Genomic DNA, 27,874 nt, shown 5'->3' with positions numbered 1-27,874 from the left:
GCATCTCCCAGATAAGCTAGCCGTATATTCAGTATAACATGAACATAATGTAAAGTAGGCATTCATATACTCGGAAAGTATTTTCATACCATAAATGTATATAGAAGAGTATTCTAATAAAAGTACAAAGCTTACAAAAGAGAAGAGAAAAGCTACTAGAGCCATACCTGAACTCTTCTGAAGACTTCCGGACTCCTGATTTCTACTCTATTCCTATTCCACCAGCTAGATACTACTAAACTAAACTTGAGAAAAATGAGAGAGCTCTTGCTTGAGGTGTATGAGTGAAGTAAGAAGGTGAGGGGTTTATATAGCCTCCCAATGACGGTTGTGACGGTTGGAATGGTCGGAAATACCCTCCAACCGTCATTGGGAGCTAATCCACACCGTCCAGAAGAAACCCTGCATCCAGCGACGATGAGGGAGGTTCGGCCGAACCTGGGGCCAACCCAACTAGCCCATGGTTTGGCTGGTGGCCTCCTCTGTTGTTTTTCTCCGCAGACTTGTGAATTTTGGCCCAGTTTGTCGTGTTAATTCTGAGTTCTTGGCCCATTCATACATAAGTCTGGTTCTCGACATCGTCCGATTGATTATCGTCTGAGTTGATGTCGATTCTTCTCTACTTTATTGTCATTCTCTGCAAAAGGTTAGTAGACCTAATACTAGTGGAATATTATTATTCTAACATATATATGCATAGCAAGCATCACTAATTCTCCTCTATTTTGATAATATTGACAGTTGAAACTGATCGATAACGACCTTCAACAACCTCCTTGGACGACTAGAACCCAAAAGATGCATGACAAAACATGTGCTAATGCAAGGTATCACAAGGATAGAAACTAGAACTAACTGTAAACCTTAGTAATAGTTCAAAATGGCCAATTTGTAATCAATTTACATTTCAAAAATTGGTTGTTTCATTTCAGGCCTTTTCCTCATTAAATTCAAATGTTCCATTAAGAGACTTCTCATACCACTAATTAGGATTCACTCATAGACATATCTCCTTTAATCAGGAGCATAGTATATTCAAATACAGTACCACTCTGCAGCGTTTGCCTTATCCATACGATACCCACAGCCCGATCGAGGTTGGGACAACGAGAATGAACACAAGCCCGAACATACATATCTTCACGGTGATGCTTGCCATTGGACCAATTTCTGCCTACCTCGAGGGGTGTTACCTAGAGGTACCTACACTCCATAAAAGAAATAGGAGCATCTTATGTTTGATCTTTCCAAAGATAAAAAGAATAAGAACTTCCGCTTACATTGCCCATAGTACATTGTGCCACTATGGTCATTCCTCACGGCATGTCCATCGAGTTATTCTTGATGTACAACATTGACTAATCGGCTCAAGTGCAAGGCAATGTGGATGAAAAGGTCACATTTTCAACCAAATTATGACTCCGTAAAGTCAACCGTTGATGATTGTGCATAATCAGAAGCAATTAATAAGCACAAAATATTTTATGGTATTTCTGAATTCATTGTTCTACTGTGGACCATGTGGCTTTTTAAGTGTACTTAGACCATTCTCAACCTATGACACTAGACATAATTTCCATAAACTCCCCATCATCAAGAAAATAGTGTTAGACACCACTCTTCTAATGCAAACACCACTATTCCATACTTCAATTTAATGCTACTTATCTCACATGATGTCTTGGATGTTGTGTAGAAACCATGTCTCAAGACATGGTTTTCTTCTCTTTCCTCATTTATTTACTTGACATATCATTTTTTATCCTAGGTGGCAGCTTATTTAATGCTATGGACACTATCCTAGTCATTGGATTGGGAATGACCTTATATCATGATGATATAAACTATTATTCTTGGACTCGATGAATTAGTACAGATACTATCCTTGTTGTTTTTACTTGATTCGTTGTACTATAATGTGTCACATCCAGTACAAGTTTGCTATATTTTAGGATGAAGGGAGTACTTAGATGATGCTTTTACAGGCTTTTTTAATGTTTTTTTCATACATATATATTAAAATTTTTATAACTACATTACACACGAACGATCCGCTGCAACACTGGAGGTTTCATATAGTATCCGCTCCACACAAAACATTAAAGAATTTTACAACTATCCCCTGCCCCACTCTCACTCACTCATCTAGTATATATTTTTTGAGTGAATTGCATTTCGAGCCATATTTTATTGCCAAAGTTTTACTTTAAACTACCCTATAACCAATATTCTTACTTTGAACTATGTAACTTTACCTTTGTTACATAATGAACCAACCTAATTCTATTTGCTAGTCATGTCTAGCGTCTCCTTGGGTAAAGGGATAACATGCATATAGATATAAAAGTTTGCCGGCATGTCTTTAACAATTTACTCGAAGTCATTGAAGTGATGAAGATGCGGTTTGGGGGTGATCAATTGTGCAACAAAGATAAAATTACCTAGTCCAAATTGAAAAATTTAAACAAAGAATGATTTTAAGTGAAACCTAAAGAAAAAGTATCATCCAAAATGAAATTAACTCTATATTTTTTTTTACCATCGGACTGTATCTCCCTTCCCAGGCCCGGCCCCCCGGTAAGCTTACTCGCTACCGATCTTGTTCTCTCGCCCCCTCCCGGCGCGTGATTCCCGGACGCGACTCGACTCGACATCCCAATTCCCAATACACCACCACGACCCCCCTCCGTCCTCATCTGTCCCGCGGCCTCGACCACGCCGGGAGGAGCCGCAGCCAGTCCGGGAGACGCTCGTACGCCTGCCTCGACCGATCCAGCGCCGCCACGGCGACCGTGGCCAAGGAGATCCGCCCCCTCGTCGGTCCGCCGCCAACGATCTCCGATCGAGACAAACCCTAGCCACGCCCATTGCCTTCTCCCGTCGCCATGTCCGCCGCGCATCTCCTCCGCCACTCTCGCAAGGTTCGTCTCTCTCCCTCTCTCTCTCTTTCTCTCTCTGCCTCCTCTCTCTGTGGCTGCCTGCGCATCCGTCTCCCATCCCAACGTGTCGGAAAAGCCATCGGATCTGTTCTGATCTGCCTTCCCGCTGCGTGGAGCCTGCGTGCCGCATGTGGTTGAATTTTCGATCGTTCCTGGATTTCCTTGTGCTCCCGTCTGTGCGAATTGACTAGTAATTCACCTGATTTCGGTCGATCGGGAGATCTATTGCCTACTGCAGCGGGAAAGAAATGTTTCTGCGCTAGTAATGTTACGCCATCGTCAATCAATTCCCGGTGACATTTCAATCTGCTTTACTGCAGTTGCGGAGTTTACACAATGCTCTAGACTGTGAGCGTTCTGGCCTCGTGCGCTACTTCTCCACTGCTTCTGGTTCGTTCCCCACCAAGGGAAATGGTATGTGCTACCCATCTTTTATCATTTTATTTTGATTGTGTGTATTTGTCAACTAATTGACCACGGTACGCAAGCAACCTGTTTGTCCAACTCAACTGGAGATGTCCTTCCACATGACTAATTGCTGTGATAGTTAGCAAATACCTTTATTTCTTTCATAAGTGTCTGCTGCTTTTAATCATGCAGTTCTGTTCTGTTCCAATAACTTTTTATTTCTGTATTATGGGTTTGTTTGTTTCCTACCATACCAAAATATTAGCAATACCAAAACCTAGGTGAATTTTAGCCTTTTTTTTCTTGGCAACCTATGTGTGTTATTGGCATATTTTGGTAGCAAACCAAACACTAGCCAAAGTACTATTCGAAGGGTCAACAATTTGGTAGGGCACATTTTGGCGTCAAACCAAAATGGTCCTGCCATCATAACTGAAACCAATATAGAGCCTTACATAGGCAATTTAGTTATAAAACGTTTGGTTTCACAGGTGTTGGTAATCCTGGATCCTCCAGAGGCATTCATTGATTGTGTGTTGGTGGTCTGTAGTCTAATATAGACAGATTGTCAATTGATTACAAACATCTGTACAAAAAAAATATGTTGCAACAGAAGTACAATCCAATATGTTCATTTTTTCATTTCTTGACACATTACCTCTCCACTAATTTTTGTACCTTTGGCTAAGCATGGGTTGGCTTCCTGAGCTGATACTATAATTTTTAATTAAGGCGTGATTTCTCATTGACATAGTATAGGCACACTCATTTTGTCTTGAGATAGTAGTTATTTGGTTCCTTTGGGAATTTATTTGTACAGTGAGAATTCACCTTCTTGATTGAATGTCCTCATTAAGCAATTTTCACCATTGAAGTTTTAGTGCTTTTGGTTTCCACAGGTGCTGAGAAAAGAATTGGAGGTGCCAGATTTCCTCAGCGCAAGCAACCTGGAAAAGAGCTTGAGACCTCCAAGGTTATGTCCTTGAAATATATCCCACTTTATTGAGACCATTATTGTCTTGTCCTGACTTTCTAGTTTGTCATTTTCTCTTTCAGTTGTCACTAGGACTTAATGGAAGCTACACTTGCAGGAGATCACCTAACAACTTTATCCCAAATACTATTACTGGTCTCAATGGTTCATTGTCATGGTATGTGTCATTTTCTGCTATGATATTGTTAGCTTATGTGGCAGTGTCGGGACATATTGTATGAGAGAACCACCCTTACAAGAGAATATGAACCAGCGATATTTGATCACTGCGTCTCATGTTGTTGGCTAAGATACACCATAAAAAAAATCGCTGGCATATTTTGCAAGGCCCCTGAATCATGCCTATCTGGCTCCCTGCTTTTTAGTACATGTCTAAATGATAATCTCCTTTACTTAAGAACAAACTCCAATCCTGGGAATGAGATTTGAATCTGATTGTCCTATTCTAAATTTCTAATAGTGTTCTCCTAACGCCTGATAGCTGTTCTGTACTTCTGTTTACCATGGCGTCTTTATAATGTTCCCTTTTCTTTCCCTGTTTCTTTTCCAGTGGACAGATAGCTTCAGCAAGATCTTTCTCAAGCAGTGCAGGTACTTTACTTACGTGTTTTATGCCCTTTAATTGCGATAACTTCATAAAATAACCAGGATATTGCAAAGTAGCTGTTCAGTCCTTTTGGTTGTCATGTTTTTGCAAGAGGGTTTCTTATAAACATATTTGGTTGACGATAGATTACTAATTTGGTTATTTTGGTTGCGGATCTTTTTCTTTTTTACTATCTATTTTATTTACTGTACCCTGTCTTCCCACGTACTTATTTTTACATGCATGTGATGCTGTATTCCACTATTTTTGGATATTTTTCTCCACGCCTATTTCTTTTTTTAAAAAAATCAGAACAACTTTCTTTTTTTAATGATATCTAAGCATCTAGTTTATCCGCTTCAAAAAGAAAAGTCTATTTGAAATTCAGTCCACATCTTCCCATTGCTCTGGTTACTATGTTAAAATTGTCTACTGCCTCCGTCCCATAATAATTGTATTTCTAGGATTCACATTTGTCCCAAAATAGTTGTCACAATAGAGTACTAATTGTCCCATAATCACTTCTCATTCAAATTTATTCCTATTTTACCCTTAATTACCTTCCCACTCTTATGTATACACCATTTGATGAGGGATATCATAGTCTTTTATCTCAAATCTTAATATATGCTAATCAAACTAGAATTACAATTATTTTGGGATGGAGGTAGTACATAACTCCAGTCAATGATTCCATAATCCATATAGCACTCTGTTAATTGTCTTATTTCTTAAGTTTTGCCATAATTTCTTTATTCCAGACCTGCCACCACATCAGGAAATAGGGATGCCATCACTCTCTCCTACAATGACCGAGGTATATCTCACCAATTTTTTTTATTATGAATCATGAATATCATAATGTCCTCTTGTGTTTTTCCTTGAATTGCATGTATCCTATATACTTATATAGTTCATCCCCACTAAGTGTAGTTAATGCTATTTCTCTCTTCTCTCATTAAGCCACATCACCACAATTATTTCTAGCCTTTGGATGATAGATCTATGGTCCAAATTGTCTCTTTTTTCTTCTCTCTTAAAAACATGCAATCTCAATTACTTTCAAGCTCAAAATTGTATCAAATTGTTTTAGTTTTGTACATATTATGCAACTTAATTTTCCGCAGCAACGCGGCGGGGTATTCATCTAGTTAGTATTACACCTTATACTTGTATTGTCTGTAGGGGAACATTGCAAGGTGGCTGAAGAAGGAAGGAGATAAGGTCTCACCTGGTGAAGTTCTTTGTGAGGTGGAGACTGTAAGTTTTCTGATCTCTAAGGCAGCAATATCTTAGTTAGTACTTATTTTTAGTGGTGCTCAATTATTTTCTTTTATTTAAGCTGCAAGAGAATCTAAATATCCTTTGAATGCATTTCTGCTGACTAGGATAAAGCCACCGTAGAAATGGAGTGCATGGAAGAGGGCTATCTTGCTAAGATCATTCATGGAGATGGTTCCAAAGAGATCAAAGTTGGTGAGGTACATATTTGAACAATCATTTATTATCCTCTGTTTACTAATACAGTTATTACAAATACCTCAGTCTTTAAGTTTCGCTGACATAATCTTGGTTGAATTATGTCCATGCTATTCATTTTAGATTATTGCTGTAACCGTGGAAGAAGAGGGTGACATCAAGAAGTTTAAGGATTATAAACCTTCAACTTTGGCTGCACCTGTAGCCCCTTCTGAACTGAAGGCTCAGTCTGAGCCTACAGAACCAAAGGTGGAGGAAAGAGAGCCTTCCAAAGCATCTGAGCTAAAGGCCCCAAGGACTGAAGAACCTTCGCGGTCAGGAGATCGAATATTCTCCAGCCCTCTTGCTAGAAAATTGGCGGAAGATAACAATGTAAGTTTTCTGATGTTAGCTGTCTAGGTTGTTACTTGCCAACTGTTGTTGTAACATACTTAATGAACACAAGGATTGTGCTGCCTAAAACAGGTTCCACTGTCGAGTGTAAAGGGAACTGGTCCTGATGGGCGCATTTTGAAGGCAGACATTGAAGATTACTTGGGTATGTCACTTTCTCCTATAGTTCCCCCCCCCCCCCCCAAAAAAAATAAAATAAAATTAAAATAAATAAATAAATAAATAAAATAAATGATGAACTCTATAGGAATTTAGAATTTTGTAGTTGAGTAACTTAGAATTCAACAATGACCATTATATTAATTTATATTTAACAAGATCGCTTTGAAGCTATAATGTGTGCTCCTTTGACATATCATGCTAGTTCTGAATTTGATGAACTCTTGATGTCAAATTTTATTGTGATGTTTTTCCTTTGCTGCTCGTTGCTTGTTTAATATATGAAGTGTTACAGTTGCTAGGGATTTTATAGAACACTTGAATCATGCATGCACTTGTACTCGCAAGAGCAGTTAGGTTTTTGGTTATGACTGTGTCCCTGTAATACACACTTTATATATACTTCTCTCACCATTCAATTTTAATCCTAATGGCCAAGTGGAAAAGATGTTAGGCGAGGAAAACATGTTAAAACTTCCTTGTAACTAGTATGTACTATGGCACTCCCCTTATATAAATCTACTTTCTTCCCATGCAATTCCTTGTTTCTGCCCTTCTCTGGTCAGGTTCCTGCATAATAGCAATCTGTTAGTGTCAATGATAAGAAAGCACCAGTATACTGGTGATCTGAATCCTCTTGCTTAATGTTAAGCTGTACCACTGATCTTTGTGCTTTACTGTCTTATTATCCATTCTAAAGTAATCATATTCAGACATATGTTGATGCGTATTATGTACTCCATTTTGTGGTGTATGGTATTTGATCACTTGATTTGAACATCCAGTCACCCATATATCAAGTTATCAGAAGAAAAAAAAAATCTGTTTTTGCTTGCTTTGTTCACTCAACTCTGTTAGTTTACTTGTTCCTGTGTGCCTGAATTTCTAAATAATTTTGTTGTTTTAGTAGCACCATCCTGGTTGATCCAAATGAAATATTATTAATGTAATTTGCTTGAACTCTGTATGTTCAAATGTGTGGTTTTATGCTTTCCTTTATATTTGCCAGATTTATTTTGTGTTATGCTATTATTCTATCTGTGAGAATTCAATTGATAATTTTTTTCTTAAACAAACTTCTGTAGCTAAGGGTTGCAGAAAGGAAGCTCTTGCGGCTCCAGGGCTAAGTTACACCGATGTTCCCAATGCACAAATAAGAAAGGTAATTTCAATCATACGTTCTTTCTGTTAAGTCGTTTTTTATGCGATGTTATTGATCTGATAGTGTTTTAACTTCAATTCTGTCCAGGTTACTGCGAACCGCCTGCTAAGCTCTAAGCAAACAATTCCACATTATTACCTGACAGTTGACACACGTGTTGATAATCTCATCAAGTATGTTGAATGCTAATTGTGTTATTAAATCACTATATTTTGTAGGAAACATATGTGATGGATCACCTTCAAAGTCCATCTCTCTGGATTTTGTAGCTTTTCTTTTAAAAGTAGTTCTTTTTTTTTAATCTAATGCAGGTTGCGAGGGGAACTGAATCCATTGCAGGAGTCCTCCGGTGGTAAGAAGATATCTATTAATGATCTAGTTATAAAGGTAATTACCAGTTTCTCGTGTTACCGTGGTTTCTTATGTCTACCAAGTGCCAACCACTGGATTGTTGCAGATTCAGCCTATTTATGTTCGTGGACTGTCCATTTTCTTCTGACCTCCAATTCTGAATTTATCTTAATTTGATGTACAGGCTGCAGCTCTGGCTCTTCGAAAGGTCCCTCAGTGTAATAGCTCCTGGATGAATGATTTTATCCGCCAGTAAGTTCTGACCAGGCATATCTTGGGACTAAAGTTTTGGCAAGAAAGGAGATAATGAAAATTTCATTTCGCATGCAGATACCACAACGTGAACATCAATGTTGCTGTACAGACTGAGCATGGACTGTTTGTTCCAGTAATCAGGGTTAGTAATCTAAACTTGTCTAATCTGTGTAAGAAAATGTTTCTAACTTTTGCTTGTTGCAGGATGCAGACAAGAAAGGACTTGGTATGATTGCGGAGGAGGTGAAGCAGTTGGCTCAAAGAGCAAGGGATAACAGTTTGAAACCAGATGATTATGAGGTATATGGATTGTATGGTAGTTAATTTTTGCATGAAACAACAGCATTTTTCCATGAGAACTTTTATGTGGTGTTTTCAGGGAGGCACATTCACCATATCAAACTTGGGAGGTCCTTTTGGAATTAAGCAATTTTGTGCCATCATAAATCCTCCTCAGTCGGCAATCTTGGCCATTGGTTCTGGTAATAAGTCATGTTGCACTTTTACTTTGTTTCCACTAATTCGTTGCCACTTAGCTTACTCTGTAAAAATAATTGTAGCATTATATATTTATCTGCATTATTTTAGTGTATTTTGAAAAGTATATTTTCCAAGTCCCTGATCTAGTACTTAAACTCAGAAGTCATGCACATAGGACCAGCTGTTTATAGTAGTATTTAGTTGTTTTTCGTAAAAGGGCTAGTAGTGCCTTTTGTTAATGTATTCTATTTGCTAGGCAGGCTCATTCACTTAGTCATGCTGTTTTAGTCCGTACATAGGGATTCATTTTTAACTCAACTGCTTTTTTGCTTGGGCAGCTGAGAGGAGGGTGATACCTGGCAGCGCCAATGGTCAATACGAGTTTGGTTCCTTCATGTCGGCAACAATGAGCTGTGATCACAGGGTTATTGATGGTATACTCTTTAGATCTTATCGGAATAAATGATGGCTTCATGGATCATGGGCAAGAAATTAACTTTTGTTCTTGTGCGCTTACTCTAGGTGCAATCGGGGCAGAATTTCTGAAAGCATTCAAGGGCTATATCGAGAATCCAACCTCAATGTTACTGTGAAGCTAAAGATCATCAAAACTATTCTTCCCTTGTTCTCGAATGATGCACAGAACGGTGCTGTCTCATTTTGTATATTTCCATCATGATTTCGAGGAGGACCTGAAAACCAAGAGCACAGAGCCAAGGGCAGGATGACCTGGTTTTTGGATTAATTTTTCTTTTTCCTGTTTGTTTCGTTCCAGTTACACTGGGAATTAGGATCAATTTACAAGCCTTCTTTTAGCCCGTTTTTATGGGTTTACTCCGCAAGTTCGTTGACAGCAGAGTAAATTCCCGGGAAACCATGCAGGATAGCCTTTATACGATTTGCCCCCTTTTTACTTTTTTTTTCATCTTTGTGCAAAACCAAGAGGCGCAGAGGTAATAAGTTGCAAATCTTGGGGAGTTTGGTTTATACCCTTTCTCCGCAAAATTCTAACGAGAAATTCACAATTGTTCAGAGTAAATGATGCATTGCTTAATCCATTTTGATGCTTGGTGTGTGCTTGTTTTCCTTTGGCCCCTTCATCTCGTTGATATCTGACGTTAAAGCTGGTTTATACTAGCATAAATAAAGAAAAGAATGTTGTTAATAAAACATGTGCTGTGTTCTCCAAATCATCATTTTCCCGTACGTTGTAAAGAGGTCGTGCATTGTCTGTTTGTTTGGTCGATGCATTTGTTATTCTTAACAAGTGATGGGCAGTAGGGATCCAAATAAGCTACTCCATCTATCTCAAAATATAAGTATTTTTAGCTATGAATTTAGACAACTAGGTGTTTAGATTTATAGCTAAAAGTTGTTATATTTAAGTATTTTTTAGTTATGAATCTTGATAACTGGGTTTGATAACTGGGTGTGGGTGTTCAGATTTATAGCTAAAAGTAGTTATATTTTGGGACGGAGATAATAGTTCCCTTCACTGCTTAATTCTTGTGGTTAGCGACTCTAAGCAGTCTATACTAATTTGTTCAAAGATTTTTATGATTATGTGTTAATGTAGCTGCAAATTAAGATGAAGAGAGAGCAATAATGTGTTTATTCTAATCATATGCACATCTAGGTTTGATCGGAAAATATTGAGTTGATACATTTTTATTCGCCACCGATTAACTTTGCTTGCTTTTTTTTATGGCAAATAAATAGCCAATCTTAATTTTATCAAAAGTGCAAGCAATAATGGGATTTTTGTAGCGAAGCACGAGCTTCATGATTCCCCATGTAACATCCCTTTATATTTAGTTTTTTTTTTCAGTGGTTAACACCTAATGTGGCTCATATAGAGTACTTTGCATTCTTTTGCAGCACGTTGTTGAATACGAAAAGGTTAAAAAATAGTGAAATCTGCAATTAGTTTTTCTATGATTCCATTTGGCACCCTTGTTAAGCACGTGTGTACTAAAAACATTTTTTATTGTTCCAATTGAAGAAAGAGAAAATTGCTCTGTGCAAGCAAACATTTTCTCCCTATGCATCTTTGTTTTGCTCCCTCCAATAAAAACACAAACAAGTATTGTTTCGAATCTTGTAGTTGAACTTTGCTATAAAACAACATGAATAATTATGTTTGACATGTGAGAATGATAATTTTCTAAATAGAGCAAATTTATGTGCTACATGTTAAGTTTTCCAAAAGGAGCAATTTCTATGTTATATCATGTCTGGTCTTGAAAAATAATTTTCTGTTAGGTAATCTTTTAAAAGTAGGGAGAATTTGAATTTTGAATTTTGATAAACGTTATTTTGAATAGTTATGGGTATAATTTTATAAAATAAATAGTTAAGAAATCCATATCCGTCGGTTAGCACGATAAGTTGGCATAACATGAATTTCTATATGTTAGGTGGCTTTAGGCCCTCCTCACGTCTATATCTATACCTAATTAAAAAATATGCAAGGTTTCTGTAAAAAAAATTTTCGTCCGTCCTTTTTTCTGACTCAGTTTTACCCGTAATTTTTCGCTGTTTTTCTTTTTTTTCCGTTTTCGTGTTGTTTTGTCCGTCTCTCTTTTTTATTTGCCCAATTCATTTTTTTCTCGTGGCTTCTCGCTCCGTTTTTTCCCGCTGTTTTCTTTTTTTTTTTCCGATTCGTTTTTTTCGTGTTTTTTTTGTTTTTTCATCTGGTTTTTACCTAACTAAAAAATACACAAGGTTTCCGTAAAAAAAAATTTTCGTCCGTCCTTTTTTTCCGATTCAGTTTTTCCCGTAATTTTTTGCTTCATTTTTTTGGCTATTTTTCTTTTTTTTTCCATTTTCGTGTTTTTTTTGTCCGTCTCTTTTTTGCCCAATTCAGTTTTTCCCGTGGCTTCTCGCTCTGTTTTTTCCCGCTGTTTTTCCCTTTTTTTCCGATTCGTTTTTTTTCGTGTTTTTTTTGTTGGTATTTTCATCCGGTTTTTATCTTATCCAATCTGTTGCGCACTTGTACTTCAAGCTACTTCCTCTTGTGTTTTCTCCTCCCATTGATTGTAAAAATCGATACCCCACTCCACTCTTATTATTTTTTTTTCACGATTTCCTCTTTTAATTCACTGGATTTAATCTCATTGGTTGATGATGCTCGGCTGGCCATTTTTATCCCAATCCCAAATTTTATGGATCCGTTCCGATTTTGGAAAAAACAGAAAGACTAGACCGAGTGGATAAAACCCCTCAACCGGTCAAAAAAGATTTAGATTTGATGGAGAGGATCAGCTCCGCATACGGGCAAGGTACTACGCCACCGGATCTACACGCGGGTAGCCGCCGGATATGCCGCCGCCGTCGTAGCCGACGTGGGAAGCCACCATCGCCGGCGGATCGGTCCGCGAACCAGATCTACACACGGATAGCCGCCGGATCCGCCGCGGGGAGCCGTCGGCGCCATCGGATCCACCGCAGAAAGGCGCCGCCACCACCGGATCAAGCCATAGGAAGCGACCGGTGCCGTCGGTTCCGCTGGATCTACCCACGGGAAGCCACCACACTCCGCCCCCCCTCTCTCCTTATCCGCTCGTGAATAGAGTCGTGCCCTCGTCGTCTTCACGCCGCGCCAGCGTGACAGGAGGGAGAGGAGGAGAGGGACTGGCGACGCCGGTGAGGGGAAGGGAAGGGGGAGCGGGAGCGGCAGAGAGAGGGAAGGGGGAGGAGGTTCTCACGATGGTGGAATGGGATGGGAAAGTGTGATTAGGGTTAGTGTTTTTAGCACTGACGGTTTGATGGATATAGAATCGATCCGACCCGTCCATCAAAATGAATGGCACAGATCGATCCCACGTCAGGCCGACCTCCATCTCGGGCCACCGCACTGCTGGGCCACGCATGCTTCATGGGCAAGGAGCGCAATAGCAGGCCGATAGGGTCCAATGGACCTTTTCTTTTTTTTTCTTTTTTTAGCACTTTTTTATTTCTAAGGAATATATTTTTTTGAAGGCTCATATCATGAAAAACTAAACCGTAATCGTCTAATATTTTTATATTTATTATAATTTCAGTTTACCCGTTGCAACGTACGGGCATTTTTTCTAGTTAACTCTGAAAATGCTACCTGATGATCGGTCACTGGAATTAGGCCCACGTGATCGGTTCCTGTTTCCCTTTTTGGCGTAGGTGTTTTTTTTTTCAAAAATCCCTGATTCGTCACGCATCGTTTGTTTTTTTGTTTTTAGGAAACGTGGTCAGGGGCATTTCGATTTAATTCTAAACAATACGATTTATCACCAAATTTTATTGCATAATAAACTTTGTATGTATAAACTTTTTTCGAACACGCGTGAAATCATTGTATCATTTCAATAAGCAAAGAATAAAAGGTCGGACTTACGAAAACAAAAACACGCCAACACACCCACTGGAAAACACACACACACACACCCATAAACACACCTCCCCTCCTCCTAGGGCACAAGAGCTATTGTGTTGGCCAACAACTCTTGGAACCTAGAAGCTCCTGCCATACACTATAGTGTGCCCTCATTACTAATGGATAGAACCACACTTGTCACGCTAGGAGTAACACCATTGAAAACATAAGCATTTTAGTGTTTCCAGATTTCCCACGCGACTAAGATAATAAGAGAGTTAAGCCCTTTTTCTCGTTCTTTTGCAACCCTTTACTGCCTTTGACCACCAACACGAAAACTTGCGCGTGTCATGATTTCGGTAGAGTGGAGAAATAGCCAAGCCTTTGGAGAACTAGTGACAAACCTTGTCTGCTGAAAACACAAGAAACCAAAATGTGTTGCATTGTCTCCTTGGCTTGATCACAAAGGGGCAAGCGGCTGGATGAGGCAAGTAACGCTTGGCAAGATGATCAGCCGTCCAACAACAGTTGTGTATTGCCAGCCACCGAAGAAACTTGCATTTAAGATGTGCCCAACTCTTCCAAATCCTTCTCCAAGGAGCAAACTTGACTGCCCCCATGAAGAAGGTCTCATATGCGGATTTGGAAGTGTAAACTCCTGACTTTGAGAACTTCCAATAGTGCTGGTCTAGAATTCCTTCTTGCAGCACCACCCTCATGGACTGCTTCCCAAATCCTGATGTATTCTGCAAGCACCTGCACCGTCAAAGGTCCTCTAATGTCCATGATCCACTTTTAGTTGTCCAATGCTTGAGCCACTGTACAATGCTTGATTATCCTTTTCAATTCACATAAGTTAGGGGCCATTTCCAAAATAATTCTTCCATGCACCCATCTGTCCACCCAAAACAAATTAGATTGCCCATTCCCAATTTGCGACAACACCGCCGAACTAAAAAGGTCATGAGAAACACGGGGAACTTGGACGAGCAATCCTTGCCAAACACGACTATTGTCTATCTTTTGGAGCCATAACCAACCAATCCAAAGGGCCCAACTCATATATTCCAAATTAAGAATACTAAGGCCACCATAAGCTAGAGGTCGGCGCACTCTATCCTAGGCCATTAAGCAATTACCACCATTGGTGTTTTCTTGTCCTGACCAAAGAAACCCCCTCCTTCTTTTGTCAATTGCTTTTGCAACCCACTTTGGTAGATCCATAGCAATCATAAGATATATAGGAATGGCGAATAGAACAACCCGCACCGAGATGAGACGACCGATCCGATTCATGAGGGAAGCTTTCCACATGGGGAGATCATCCGCTACCTTGTCAACCAAAGCATGCAAGTCGGTCTTAGACAGTTTCTTAACATTTAAAGGAAGACCCAAATAGGAACAAGGAAAATCCTTGATCTCACACGGTAACACATTCACGATCACTTCCAACTCTTCTTCATTGCACCTAATTGGAGTTATTGAGCTCTTTTGCATGTTGGTCATTAGGCCCAATGCATGGACAAAAATATCCAAAACATTCTTGATAATGGAGAGATCATTCACCGTTGGTCTTGAAAACATAATAACATCATCGGCATAAAAAGAACACCTTTGCTACATTTGCCGAACATCAAGAGTCTGAATCCAACCCTCCCGAGCTGCCCGGTCCATAAGAGAGTTGAGAACGTCCATAACAAGAATAAACTTTCATTGCAAAACTTTTTGTATAGAAACTTTTATTGCATAAACTTTTCTCCTGAGAAACTTTTGTTGCATCAACTCTCTCTAGAAACTTCCATTGCATAAACTCTCTTTTGATTTTTTTTATAGAAACTTTTACATACATATTTTTGTAGAGATGAAGCCATAAACTTTTGGGTACAGATAAACTTTTATAGACATGAGATTTCAAACCAATTAAAAAACTCAAAAAACTTCATATTCAAAATCAAGCATTCTCAATATCTCAGGAACTATTCACTCTAAATTGGAAACTTTCCACAATCCTACTCCAAATCATCAACATTCAACTTAGCATGGAACCGTGCAGCTCACCCGAGGGCAATAGCCCACCTCCAACCCCATCGTCACCAACGCTCGCAACCGCAACAAGGCACCCACTTCGCCATTCGCTGCACCGGCGCTGACGGCCTTTGCCATGCATACACCATCTGCCTTGCTAGGGAAGAGAAGAAATAGGGGAGGGGGAGTGGAGGGCTCGGCGCGTTAGTGAGGATGATGGTGCGCACTGTTGCTCGTTGATGCATCAAGGAGAAGAGACGACGTGAGGGGCAGAGGCGACATTGCGTGGTTGAGGCGTGAGATGTGGAGGAATACTCGATGAATCAATCTATGGTGGGTGGAAGGCATAAGATGTGGATAAGGTGTTCGCTAGCTTCCACTGCATATGATCGGTCGCGAAATAAGCCCCCTCGATCTTGCCCATTTATTAAAAGAGAATCTTGGTTTCCCATCTCTCCTGCATATGTAGAAAAATGTTAAGTTGGTAAGGAAAATATATAGTAGAAACTTAAAAATAATCATATATATAAAATTCTAGGACAATGGTAGAAAATTAAAACACAACGAAGAAAAAACACAATTCCTTTTTTTTTCTATCTCCTTCTTCACTGTTTTGTCATTTTTATGTAGTATCGTCTTAGTTATATATTTATATAAGTGTTATTTTTTAAATTCCCCAAATAACTTTTTATGCCGTGATTTACATGGTAAACCACACCTAATAATGAATTTTACATAGAGTCGGTGTGCACATGACAATGGCTATTGATAGGGGAGTGCTATTACAAAAATGCATATGACAATGGTTAGTGATACATTTGGGGAGTGCTATTACAAAAATGCAAGGTAATTTAGTTGGTAAGGGTAAGACCATATATATAGCTTGTAATTAATTAGGGGCACACGACGCCATAGCTGCTTTCAAAATCAAAAACTCCTCCAAAGAGTCTACCTTTTTATTCTGATTCTGAGAACTATAGTTATAAAATGTAGAAAATAAACTAGAATCGAGATGCTAGGTGATTCTCAAAAGCTAACTAATAAATAGTTGCTTCTTAGAAGCATAAACTCCCCCAATCAGGACCTTAGCCTAGTAGCAATACCAATAACAAGATCAACCAAACATGGAAAATGAAAATTAACAGCAAACAAAGTGACACCGGAAAAATAACATATGCAAAATACGTCGATCACAACTTTCAGTTAAACACACATGCAATTAAACATGGTGAATCCGTACTGTCCCCTTGGAAGGTTGGATTTTAAGCACATGAAAAGAAATTATATATTACTATTCCGACTAAACAAAGAGACAATTGATTTGTGAACATGTTATGAATATTTCATATTACTCACCATACCATGCTAAATCCAAAAGTTTACATGATGTGATGATAATTACTACGAATATGAATACTAGCAGTGTTCATATTAAAGGTCAAAGAGATCAAACCGCCGTTCATGTTCCGAAATTAGATTCGGTCACCTGCAGTAGTATTGACTTCAAACGGCCACCAAATGTCCATACGAGCTCTGTGCTGGATCCATGAGTACTTGATGAAAAGCTCTTGGAGTTCTCTTTCCAACGGATCCAGCTCATCTTCAAAGTCCACCTCGATCATTTGCAGTTGAAGAAATAAAGAGTTGTGCCACCCGTCATAGGTCTCTGGACTTATAACTTTGTTTGTGACCCCGGTCTAAGTGGATCCCAAGTGGGATGCATCCCAAGCTAGTGTAGCACGTCCCTAGGGACTCCTTGGTCATCCTCCCATCAACTTAAATAGCTATGTACCCCTTCAGGGTTTTTGAGTTTTTTTAATTAAAGTCTAGCTATTGCTACTTTTCTAGATAAAGCCGTGATCGGTTAGATCATTGTTTTCTCGCTACGAGACCCAACTTATCATGTATATTTAATTCCTATTTGCAATATCAGATTATTTTTATTTTTTACTTGTTTTTTCGATTTGCTTGTATAAATAAGGTTGATCTACACCCGCAAGATCAACAATCCACGGAGAGATGTGGCGATCGCTAAGGCGCAACACAACAACTCCTCGTACAGTTGTAGTCGGGTCATTAACTTTTCTCTCAAATTGTAGTTATTATCAACTTACCGAAATATTGAATTAATCGTAGCTATGAGCATATCGAGGAAGCTCAAAGCTTATCAGGTGGTACAGAGCTTATCATTACAATTGCATGGTCAATTGTCTTTTTATGAAAAAAAATAAGAATACCACAGGAGGCTCATTTCCCTTAAAATTGCAACATTGGAGGGTATATCTGCAAAATATATTACTCAACTACTCCTTCCGTTCCAAAAAAAAAGGCAAACTCTGGGTTTCCGTGCCAACGTTTGACTGTCCGTTTTATATGAAATTTTTTTATAATTAGTATTTTTATTATTGTTAGATGATAAAATATGATTAATACTTTATGCGTGACTTATATTTTTAATTTTTTTTTATAATTTTTTTAAATAAGATGAATGGTTAAACGTTGGGTACGGAAATTAGGTTTGTCTTTTTTTTTTTTTTACGGAGAGTTAGAAAACTACTACCCCCGCGTGGCCGCGTGTGGCCGCCGGACCAGTTCGCGTCCTGTGCCTTTTCCTGCCCATTTCCCACCACCACCACGTCACGTCGTCACCCCCACATCCAAAGCTACCCCACCGTCAGCCCCACCCACTCCCCCACCGTCTCGTAGGACCCACATCCACTGGCCCCCACGTGTCATCAGCATAAGACCGCCAAGCGCGGTAAAGGATTCACGCCCCTTTGGTCCCACCATTTCTTATTACCCTTATATTATTAAAAAGGAAGAAGGCGACGACGACATCGGTGAGGTCTCCTCACTCCTCTCCTCTCTCTCTCTCTGCTCTGCTTTGACCCCAATTCCCAACACCCCTCCCCCTTCGCTTCGCTGCTCCCGATTCCGGCAGCCTCGCGCCGCCGCCACATTGATGGTAATAGTTGGATCCGCCGCCTCCGCCGCAGCCGACGACGATGGGACTCTGCTCCTCCTCCAGCGCCCGCCGGGACGCCGGCACACCCGGCGGCGGTAACGGCGCGGGGAACAAGGATAACGCGGGGAGGAAGGGGATCGTGGCGTGCGGGAAGCGGACGGACTTCGGGTACGACAAGGACTTCGAGGCGCGGTACGCGCTCGGGAAGCTGCTGGGCCACGGCCAGTTCGGCTACACCTTCGCCGCCGTCGACCGCCGCTCCAGCGAGCGCGTCGCCGTCAAGCGCATCGACAAGAACAAGGTATGGGCCCAAACGAGCGTGGTGGTGTGCGGCTGACGCGTGGGGGCCATGTGCCCATGTGTTGCTCGATTCGATCGGCCAGTTGGGCTAGCCTGGACGACGACCACCTTTGCGGGGGGCGTCGCGTTTTGCACGTGGGGTTGGGTTGCCGAGGAAATGTGAAATGTGAATCCGGGGCGATACTGTAGTGGTAGTGGTACAAATCAAAAATGCACTGCCACTACCTAATGCTGCTGCATGTTAGTACTAGCGCAACTTGCAGATTGCCATGGAGGTGATCCATCTAAACCATCGAATCTGGTGGGATGACTCCATTCCTCATTTCTTCACTCAGTATATGTACTTTTCAGGGATGAGGTCCATTCCTCAAACCAAGGAAACTATTTTGGATCAAGTGGTCAATGGACATCTCAATCCTCAAACCAAAATACCAAACTATTTTGGGATGTTTAAATCTTCATTCTTGAGCAAAATAGGAACCAGTCAGGATGGAGGCAACAAGTGGATAATGGACTATACACATACGTAATGGACACATGTGGCGTATACAAATTTGTTTAGTTCCAAAACCAGTATAAAGACTGCACAAATGCCTCCTAACAGATACGGCAAGGCAATTCCTGAAAGACACTGATATGTACTGAAACGTAACACATTCGTATATGACCCTACTTCTCCTGTACATGAAGGTCATAAATTCATGAGCAGAGAAATGTAATATGTGTATTCAGAAAATAGGACGCACTGATTTTCTGGACTCTGCATTATTGTAAAGCCTTGTCAGCATGTGCTATGCTGAATTGAAGCATCAACAGAAGTAGAGAACTAGCCTCTATTTTGAAAAGAAATGATACTGCTCTAACTTCTCAAATGGGATGTTTTCGTTGCAGATGGTTCTTCCTGTTGCCGTTGAAGACGTAAAGCGAGAAGTTAAAATACTGAAGGCCTTACAAGGCCATGAAAATGTTGTACATTTTTACAATGCATTTGAAGATGATAATTATGTGTATATTGTTATGGAGTAAGTCATGGAAAAACTCTCAAATGTTTATGAAATCAGTAGAAGTATATCTAAGTATAACCATAAAATGTCTAAGTGAACTTTTCATGGCCTTAGCCAAGTTGAAGGAAGGTTCATATGTGTGTTTATGCTTTTTTTTAGAAACCACCCATATTTTAAGTAATTGATCTTACTGAGGTCTAGTATTTTAGTTTGTGCCCCTCCAAACAGGACTTTGGCAATTCAGGATCTAATTACATGGAAAAGAAACACCACATGCAAACTGGCATAATATTAATACCCTCGTAAAAATCTAGAAATTGTACCGGGTAAATATCAAGTTCAGGATAAATAGTTGGCAAACACTTTCATGTTTCTCATCTTTGTTCTCTTTGTATCAAGGAACTGTGCAAGCTAATGAAGATCTGACCCTGTTACATGTATTTGACAGATTATGTGAAGGCGGGGAGTTACTTGACCGGATACTAGCCAAGTAAGTCAATTTTTGAAGTTTGTCAAAAATTTTTACTTTACCACAGAACTGTGGCATGCTTTTTTGGTTGTGTTGGGATTACTTATTCTAAATATAGGGATGTTGAACCGGAGAGCATTTCAATTAGTGCTTCGTGCCACAAAGAGCTTGGAATTTAATATGGATGTATGGCATATAGTCATATATTGTTTTCCTATTACCATAAAACCAAAATATTACAGGGATTGACATAAGTTTATGTGAGACATCCACTAGCCATCAACTGTCAGGAATTGTTCAAAGATTTTTTTTCGACTGAATGTTCAAAGATTTTTATTTATTATTAAGTTCGTTTGAATATTTGATGTATGTAGAAAGCAAATTCACTGATATCACATTTGTTCTGCTCTTACAGGAAAGATAGCCGTTATAGCGAGAAAGATGCTGCAGTAGTTGTGCGGCAAATGCTCAAGGTTGCTGCTGAGTGCCATTTGCATGGTTTGGTTCATCGGGACATGAAGCCTGAGGTATGCTCTAAAAGTACAAGACTAAGTCTTCTTATAAGAGTAATTGATCATTTGATATGTGTATTTACAGAACTTCCTCTTCAAATCAACCAAAGAGGACTCATCCCTCAAGGCTACAGATTTTGGTCTTTCAGATTTTATAAGACCAGGTTTGTGTGTATGTTGTAACTACTTGTTCTATTGTTTTCTTGTTTAACTTTCTTCCATTCCATATGAAATATAAAAGAGAAAAATCTCTATTTGGCCTTGTAAGTTAGCCATATCCCTTATTTGCTCTCCCGAAACTAAACCTTTTTACCCTTCTAGTAATTCCTATTCTATTAGAGGTATGGCTTATTATATTTTCTATGTTAATCCCTTCTAATTCCTTGTCAATGTAAAAAGGGCATTCACCGATCCATGTGCATAAAAAAATGTTGATAATTATAAGTAGTAGTAAAACTTGATCGCCATCTTTTATTAGAACATACATTCTTTTTAGAGAACCAAGTCTGCAGGCATAGAAAATGACAAAACTATTTACAAATTTTAGTAGCAGACATAGAAAAAGGTATTTAGGCCCGAGCCAATTAAAAAGAAAAACAGCTATTTTACTATGCATTTATAAAAAAACTAACATGCTAAAGTTATACTCTCTACATGTTAAAAAGATATTGGTTTTTTTTATTAATGACAACATTAGAAATAGGAAGACTAAAAAAGAAGAGATAATTGTCCTTGCTTCCAGTTGAGAAGGCATTAGAAGGTAAAAAAGTACTTCACACATAATTCAAGTAGCAAACTAATGGAGAAGTAATACGAGGGGCAAATATAGAAACAAAGTTGAGAAAGATGGGCATGAGGGGTTGAGCAGTTCCGCATGGGCAAATGAAGGATACGACTAACTTTTGAGGGCAAATATAAAGAATTTTCTCAATAAAGAAATTATTCTCAGTGTAATTGAAATTAAGTTGCCGCACTCACAGGGAAACACTTTCGTGACATTGTTGGAAGTGCCTACTATGTAGCACCAGAAGTGCTTAAGCGTAAGTCAGGCCCAGAATCTGACGTTTGGAGTATTGGCGTAATAACCTATATTCTACTGTGTGGAAGACGACCTTTCTGGGACAAAACTGAAGATGGAATATTTAAAGAGGTCATTTTGCCTAAACTATCTTTGTCTTACAACCATTTTATTACATGTGTTTCATTGATTAAAACTATTTTCTTGCCTTACAATCACTATATTTTCTTCTTTTTTTCCTTCGATGTTGCCGTATTATCCGTATTACTTTGATATCGTTCTAACTTTTAGTAGTCCATACTTCCAAGGAAGTGCGCATGTTATTCTTAAAATACTTCTGGTCTGTTTTAAGGAAATTCAGAATCTTAGGCTGGTATGTTTCAGTTAAGTGGCTCTTCATCTTGTCCAAAAAGGAAGAGGAAGGATCAGCACATGGGTCTAGATGATGTGGCAAATGACATGGCAAAACAGAATGATGTGGAAAGCCACCTCACTTAAAACCACTTGAGAAACAATCATAGGGACATTATTTGCATGATTTCAATTGTTGAGTGACAAGTTGTCTTAGAGTTGACTTGAGAGACAAAAATTGACCTACATGAAGAGTTGACAGACCAAAGATAGACTTTCCCCTTTTTTAGATAAAAAAGACTAACTCTTTATCTTCTCAGGATTTATGCTCAAGTATATCTGATCTAGTGATCTGTGTCATGACAAATCTGAAAAATATGATCCAACTTGTTGAAAAGATGAAAATACCTTGCTATGCAGTGCACTTCATAGCATACGAGTTTGCCATTGGCACAATATCAGGCGTGTAGATTTACACTGATTATATACTTGGGAAATAGCTTACCACAAGCGTCAACAAGTTTATATGCTATCCAGAAAAGCACGCATCCATGGATGAACCGAGTGAACTATCTTAGAACAAGTATCGTAATGTGTACAAATGCTAGCATAGGAGGATCTATGTGGAGTCAATCTACATGATTCACCCTCTCTCCTTACCTAAACCTATATGGAGCTAAGCCTGCAGTCTATGGAACATTAGCTGTGCCTGTGCATAAAGAAAAATATGTATATCTTGGGTAGCCGCTACCCTGGTGGCTGCTTATATTTATGTTTCTCTTTGGGTATCATGTTGGAATTACTGACCTTGTCTCAAATCGTGTCCATCCTCTGTTCCCCGCTTCTCTTTCCACAATGCTAACAAAGTGGCATATTCTTTTTGGTGCAGGTGTTGAAAAACAAGCCAGATTTTCGTCGCAAGCCCTGGCCAAATATCACTCCTTGTGCTAAAGACTTTGTACAAAAGTTGCTTGTTAAGGATCCCCGTGCAAGATTAACTGCTGCTCAGGCATTATGTATGTAACTTTATATCATTTTTGGATGTCTTAAATTTAAGTATGATAATCTGATTAGGGAAACTCTATATCATTTTGGGACATCTTGAATGCAAGTTTGCAAATCTGGTTATTTAATAATGGGATTCTAGTGGCAAACTGTTGCTAAGTCTGAGTGCAGTCATGCAAATTCACAACTTGATTACTGGGTGACTCTTAGATGGGATATATCTAAGGGGATTTATGAAGGGCCCCTTCAGGTTGGAAACTTATGTATGAGGGTCCAACCTCAAAGGCTTACTCAGCGATCATTAATGGGTTTGCAGTGCATACTCCCTGTTAGCTTAATACTTATTTGTTTAACTTCTGCTGGGGGTTCAGCTTTGGCTTGTTATTTGAAGCCATGTGGCTATGCTTGCTACTCATGAAATTCAGACCTCCATTGCCTTTTATCGATTTGATTGTTAAGTTATTGCTATGTATATGGTAGCACTTTCTGATTACCATGCGTAAAATAACAGCTTATACCTTGAATTTGATAGAAACATCTTATGTTGTTTTTTCATGGTTAGACATGGTTGGTTCAGTTACTAAGGCTTGGTACAATCTAATATTGATACATAACCAATACCAACTAATTCATGTTTTCATTACATCATAGCAACTAACATTTGCTGTTCAGTTGGTTATTTATCAGTTATCACAGATGGCATACTGTTGGTATAAAAATAAACAATCTTATTATCACAGTGCTCTACTAACATGAAAATTTACATATTATTTTCTTCAGCACATGAATGGGTGAGAGAAGGAGGACAGGCATCTGATATACCTCTAGATATATCTGTATTACATAATATGCGTCAGTTTGTAAAATACAGTCGGTTTAAGCAATTTGCTTTACGGGTAAGTTATCATACCATAACTTAAGGGAATCTTATCCATGACTCAGGATGATTTCGGAGTCAATTTTAAATGTTTACATCTCTTGTAGGCGTTAGCTTCTACACTAAATGCAGAAGAGTTGTCTGATCTTCGTGACCAGTTCAATGCCATTGATGTTGACAAGAATGGAACAATTAGTCTGGAAGAACTGAAGCAGGTACATCCTTGTTGGAATTCCTCGCTACACTATTGGCTTGTTTTTTTTTACTAATATTTAGCATAATCCATGGAATACATTTCTTTGTAATTTCTCTTCATCTTATTTTTGGGCCACTGTTCTGACCAAGCTCTCTTCCATTCTGCCACTTCCCTCATGCCAACATTCTGTCCGTTTGGAAACAAATACTGGAAATGTAGAAAAATGAAAATAGGGAAAACCATAGGATAATGTAAGAAGTATATAATGGCAAAACTGTTTAGGGATTGCCATTGTTAAATTGTACAAACCCCAGTGGCTGATGCAGGATTTTGGAGATGGGGGTACAAACTTGTAAAGAAACATTAATACATGGAAAAACCTAAAGCTCCCTATTAAAGCAAATAATACTCAATTATTCAGTAAATCAGAAAATAAGAAAAAATATTTATAAATCCTTTGAAAAAATAAATATTAAGGTTTCAGCACAAGCTTATATATAAGTTGGCTGGAACTCTTTTGGGGCTATTTTGCAACTATGGAATCAAATACTGCTGTTCTAACTCAACAAATCATATACACATGCATTCTAACTATTGAATGAAAGGGTGTTTACAAAATCCATTTACATAGTTATGTCCCATGCTGGTCCACCATGACAAAGCATCAGATTTTTCTTAAAATTTTACTTTTGTACATTTCTCAAGAAATCACACCACAAAAAATGTTTCTGTTTTCTCAATTATTCTGAACTATTCTAAAATTTTCAATTGGTAATTGTTTGTAAGTCAGGTAGATTTAATGATATCTTCTGTTAAGTGCTAGAGATTATAACTACTATTTGTTACTCTCCCTAGTGAAAGATGTGCGATAAAGCTCTTTTGTTCATTAAGGAAAGCATCCTGATGACCACAGCTGCACCATCAAAGTTCTTTTGGTAGTCATTGATGCATAGACATTTTGATTATGAAATTTTCTTTTTAACTTGTATTCAAAGAATTGGAAACATGCTTCTTTTTCTTTGAAGAAGTACCATATATTTGCTCTTATACACATATCAAAGAAACAAATTCTATGTTGTACCTTCTCTTATACATATGACATGCGGAACTTCGGCAGTGTCAATTTTTTACCTCACATTATAAGTCATCTGTCTTATTAGCTATCACTATATGATGTCAACACTAATTTGCAGGCTCTTGCAAAGGATGTTCCATGGAGATTAAAGGGTCCACGTGTTTTAGAGATTGTTGAGGCAGTATGTTCTCATTCTTATAATTTACCGTAGTAACATTATCTATTATCGGTCTCAGATTCACATGCTTTCTTGTGGTCACTTGGTTGGAACTATGTGCAATTGCAATGAAGTGTTAAATCTTTCTAAAACATTTAATGACGTTATGCAAATAGTTTGCATTTTCAAAATTTCACTGTCCCATCCTTGACAGCTTTTGAGAGTGAAGTCATCTTCCATGTTTTAGTATATAGTAATAGTATTTTTCCAAGGCAGCTAGGGTAAGAGATGATAAAAATTATATGGATTTCATATATTTTATTATTTAGTGCTGAAGATATAGAAGATTGGAGTAGTTGTATACTTATTCTAGCTATTTCGAGATGATGTGGGGGGTTTTAGGTCAAATGAGTTAAGATGCCTAAATGGTACTGTTTAATAATAGATAACAGTATTGAAACTGAGTAAATATATTCCTCTCTGCCTTTTTGTTCTTTGACTAAGCAAATGCATCCACTTCCCTCTCTATGACTCTTATGACAATGCTTGATGTTGTTTTACTGATGATCCTCAAATATAGCTTTGTAGTAAGTTTTAAATTATAGTTCCAGATGCAATGTTTCAAGTTCCATTGTTTCTATTAAATTTGCATGTATGCAATTGAACGGACATCATCAAGTTTTCTCCTTGCAAAGGGGAGTATTTGCTATCATGGCATAAAGATTTTCATTGCTGGGCAGATTGACAGTAACACAGATGGATTAGTTGATTTCGAAGAGTTTGTTGCTGCAACATTACATGTGCATCAGCTAGTGGAACATGATACTGAGAAGTGGAAATCATTGTCTCAAGCTGCATTTGATAAATTTGATGTTGACGGAGATGGCTATATCACATCTGATGAACTGAGAATGGTACACCTCTTCAAATACCTGTGAAACATTACTCTTTTCCTATTCACGTGAGAATTGATTTATTTCCTATAAGATTCCAATCCTTAATTGGTGCATAGCATAAGATCGTAATTTATTCAACCAGTTCATGCTTCTCATATATGTATTCTTACATTGTCTGCAGCAAACAGGACTGAAAGGTTCTATTGATCCCCTCCTGGAGGAGGCTGACATTGACAGAGATGGAAAAATAAGCCTAGATGAATTTCGCAGGCTCCTGAAAACTGCAAGCATGAGTTCACGCAATGTACAAACTCCGAGGAGTGTTCACAGATCGTAGCTTTTCATAGCTGTGCACACTTCACAAAAGTGAACAAAGGGCAGTCATTGTTGTAATATTTTTCATCGACACGTGTAATCAAAATTGTTGCCAGAAAAGCTCTTGATGTAAATTAATATGGACATGTAGGACTGAAGCTAGCCAGCTAATCTGTAGATGTGCCTCGAGAAATTAAACGTTGTCTTGCATACGTTTGTGTGAAGGATGACCTATTCATCCCTCCCCCCTCATATTTGGGTAGAATTCAGCTTCAAAAAAAATATTGGGTTAATTGGATACATGCTATTGCAAATATGCCATATTAGAAAAAGAGTAAATTGCACCCACGGTGCATCACCTTAGCAGGTGGGTGCAATTTGGTGCAAGAACTTGAGAAATGAGTGTTCTAGTACAACAACTTGGCAAATATGTGCAATTTAGTATAAGAATTTTATAAGTGATCATATAAATGTAACAAGTAACAACTAATATGTGCAATTTAGTATAAGAACTTTATAAGTGATCATATAAATGTAACAAGTAACAACTTGTAACTTGTAAGGTAGGTGCGATTTTGATACAATAAACTAAGAAAGTATGCGACAACTTAATTATTTGGATCATTTTCTATATAGATTCAATTTAAGTAATTATTTTTGACAATATACTAGTGTGGATTTGTATAAGCATATTTATATTTTTTATTATAATAATTAATAACTTGAAGTCAATTAAACTTGATGTAAAAATTATTATATTTCGGTTGATATTTGAGAAGGTAAAGAAAACAAAAAAAATCTTAAGGTAATTGGATGTAAACTGTATGAGCAATACAATTATTAAAGATTAAATTTAATATCTGAGGTAATATCCGTAGGATTGCTATGTAATGGCATTATTGATATCGGGAAAAAAAAAACTCACCTAGCATATGCCTAGCCAAGTTGATGCACTCGAACGCTCAATTCTCAAGTTGTTGCACTATATCGCACCCACCTGCCAAGTTGTTGTACCGTGGGTGCAATTTACTCATAGAAAAATGTCACTACTACTCGCGATATCGGCTACGTGCCACTGGAATTTAGGGAAATTGGAACCATGCCATTGCCGTCAAATATTCTGTCAACTCTGTCTCCCTCCATCCCTCTTTC

The 27,874-nt window shown here is 38.5% G+C and overlaps 2 protein-coding genes and 1 long non-coding RNA gene across 4 annotated transcripts; all 3 read left to right on the top strand.

Annotated features, from left to right (window-relative positions):
* Positions 1-2,633: 2,633 nt before the first annotated feature.
* On the top strand, positions 2,634-10,264 carry LOC4343003 (dihydrolipoyllysine-residue acetyltransferase component 3 of pyruvate dehydrogenase complex, mitochondrial). 2 transcript variants are annotated; one of them, XM_015792199.2, is made up of 19 exons: positions 2,634-2,921; positions 3,260-3,353; positions 4,247-4,320; positions 4,404-4,498; positions 4,892-4,932; positions 5,689-5,744; positions 6,113-6,187; positions 6,316-6,408; positions 6,530-6,778; positions 6,872-6,944; positions 8,044-8,120; positions 8,208-8,293; positions 8,432-8,507; positions 8,656-8,723; positions 8,802-8,868; positions 8,931-9,026; positions 9,106-9,208; positions 9,545-9,640; positions 9,729-10,264. In XM_015792199.2, exons 1-19 carry the CDS (start codon positions 2,886-2,888, stop codon positions 9,797-9,799), a joined length of 1,626 nt encoding a protein of 541 aa, XP_015647685.1. In that variant the 5' UTR covers positions 2,634-2,885; the 3' UTR covers positions 9,800-10,264. The 2 variants fall into 2 exon arrangements, with proteins under 2 accessions (XP_015647685.1, XP_015647684.1); XM_015792198.3 differs by having other exon boundaries at positions 4,229-4,320.
* Positions 10,265-14,695: 4,431 nt separating this feature from the next.
* On the top strand, positions 14,696-17,759 carry LOC136357211 (uncharacterized). The gene is made up of 2 exons (XR_010742401.1): positions 14,696-14,984; positions 17,564-17,759. It is a non-coding gene; the product is annotated as an uncharacterized lncRNA (long non-coding RNA).
* A 656-nt stretch (positions 17,760-18,415) lies between these two features.
* LOC4343002 (calcium-dependent protein kinase 18-like) lies at positions 18,416-27,022 on the top strand. Its single transcript, NM_001422111.1, has 12 exons — positions 18,416-18,848; positions 19,739-19,869; positions 20,300-20,341; positions 20,736-20,847; positions 20,918-20,996; positions 21,813-21,982; positions 23,091-23,217; positions 23,987-24,102; positions 24,191-24,298; positions 25,473-25,535; positions 26,252-26,425; positions 26,589-27,022. Exons 1-12 carry the CDS (start codon positions 18,588-18,590, stop codon positions 26,742-26,744), a joined length of 1,539 nt encoding a protein of 512 aa, NP_001409040.1. The 5' UTR covers positions 18,416-18,587; the 3' UTR covers positions 26,745-27,022.
* Positions 27,023-27,874: the final 852 nt, after the last annotated feature.

The sequence above is a fragment of the Oryza sativa genome, chromosome 7 (genome assembly GCF_034140825.1).
Source record: "Oryza sativa Japonica Group chromosome 7, ASM3414082v1".
Taxonomy (NCBI): Eukaryota; Viridiplantae; Streptophyta; class Magnoliopsida; order Poales; family Poaceae; genus Oryza; species Oryza sativa.
This window is presented reverse-complemented; position numbering and strand designations above follow the sequence as displayed.

Bases quoted from the DNA above. Each gene is read 5' to 3' on its own strand.
- LOC4343003 (XM_015792198.3), top strand. From the start codon at position 2,886: ATGTCCGCCGCGCATCTCCTCCGCCACTCTCGCAAG. The intron at 5,745-6,112 runs GTATATCTCACC...TATTGTCTGTAG, and splicing joins TCTCTCCTACAATGACCGAG to GGGAACATTGCAAGGTGGCT. The intron at 8,869-8,930 runs GTTAGTAATCTA...TGCTTGTTGCAG, and splicing joins TGTTTGTTCCAGTAATCAGG to GATGCAGACAAGAAAGGACT.
- LOC4343002 (NM_001422111.1), top strand. From the start codon at position 18,588: ATGGGACTCTGCTCCTCCTCCAGCGCCCGCCGGGACGCCGGCACACCC. The intron at 18,849-19,738 runs GTATGGGCCCAA...TTTTCGTTGCAG, and splicing joins AGCGCATCGACAAGAACAAG to ATGGTTCTTCCTGTTGCCGT. The intron at 20,342-20,735 runs GTAAGTCAATTT...CTGCTCTTACAG, and splicing joins CTTGACCGGATACTAGCCAA to GAAAGATAGCCGTTATAGCG.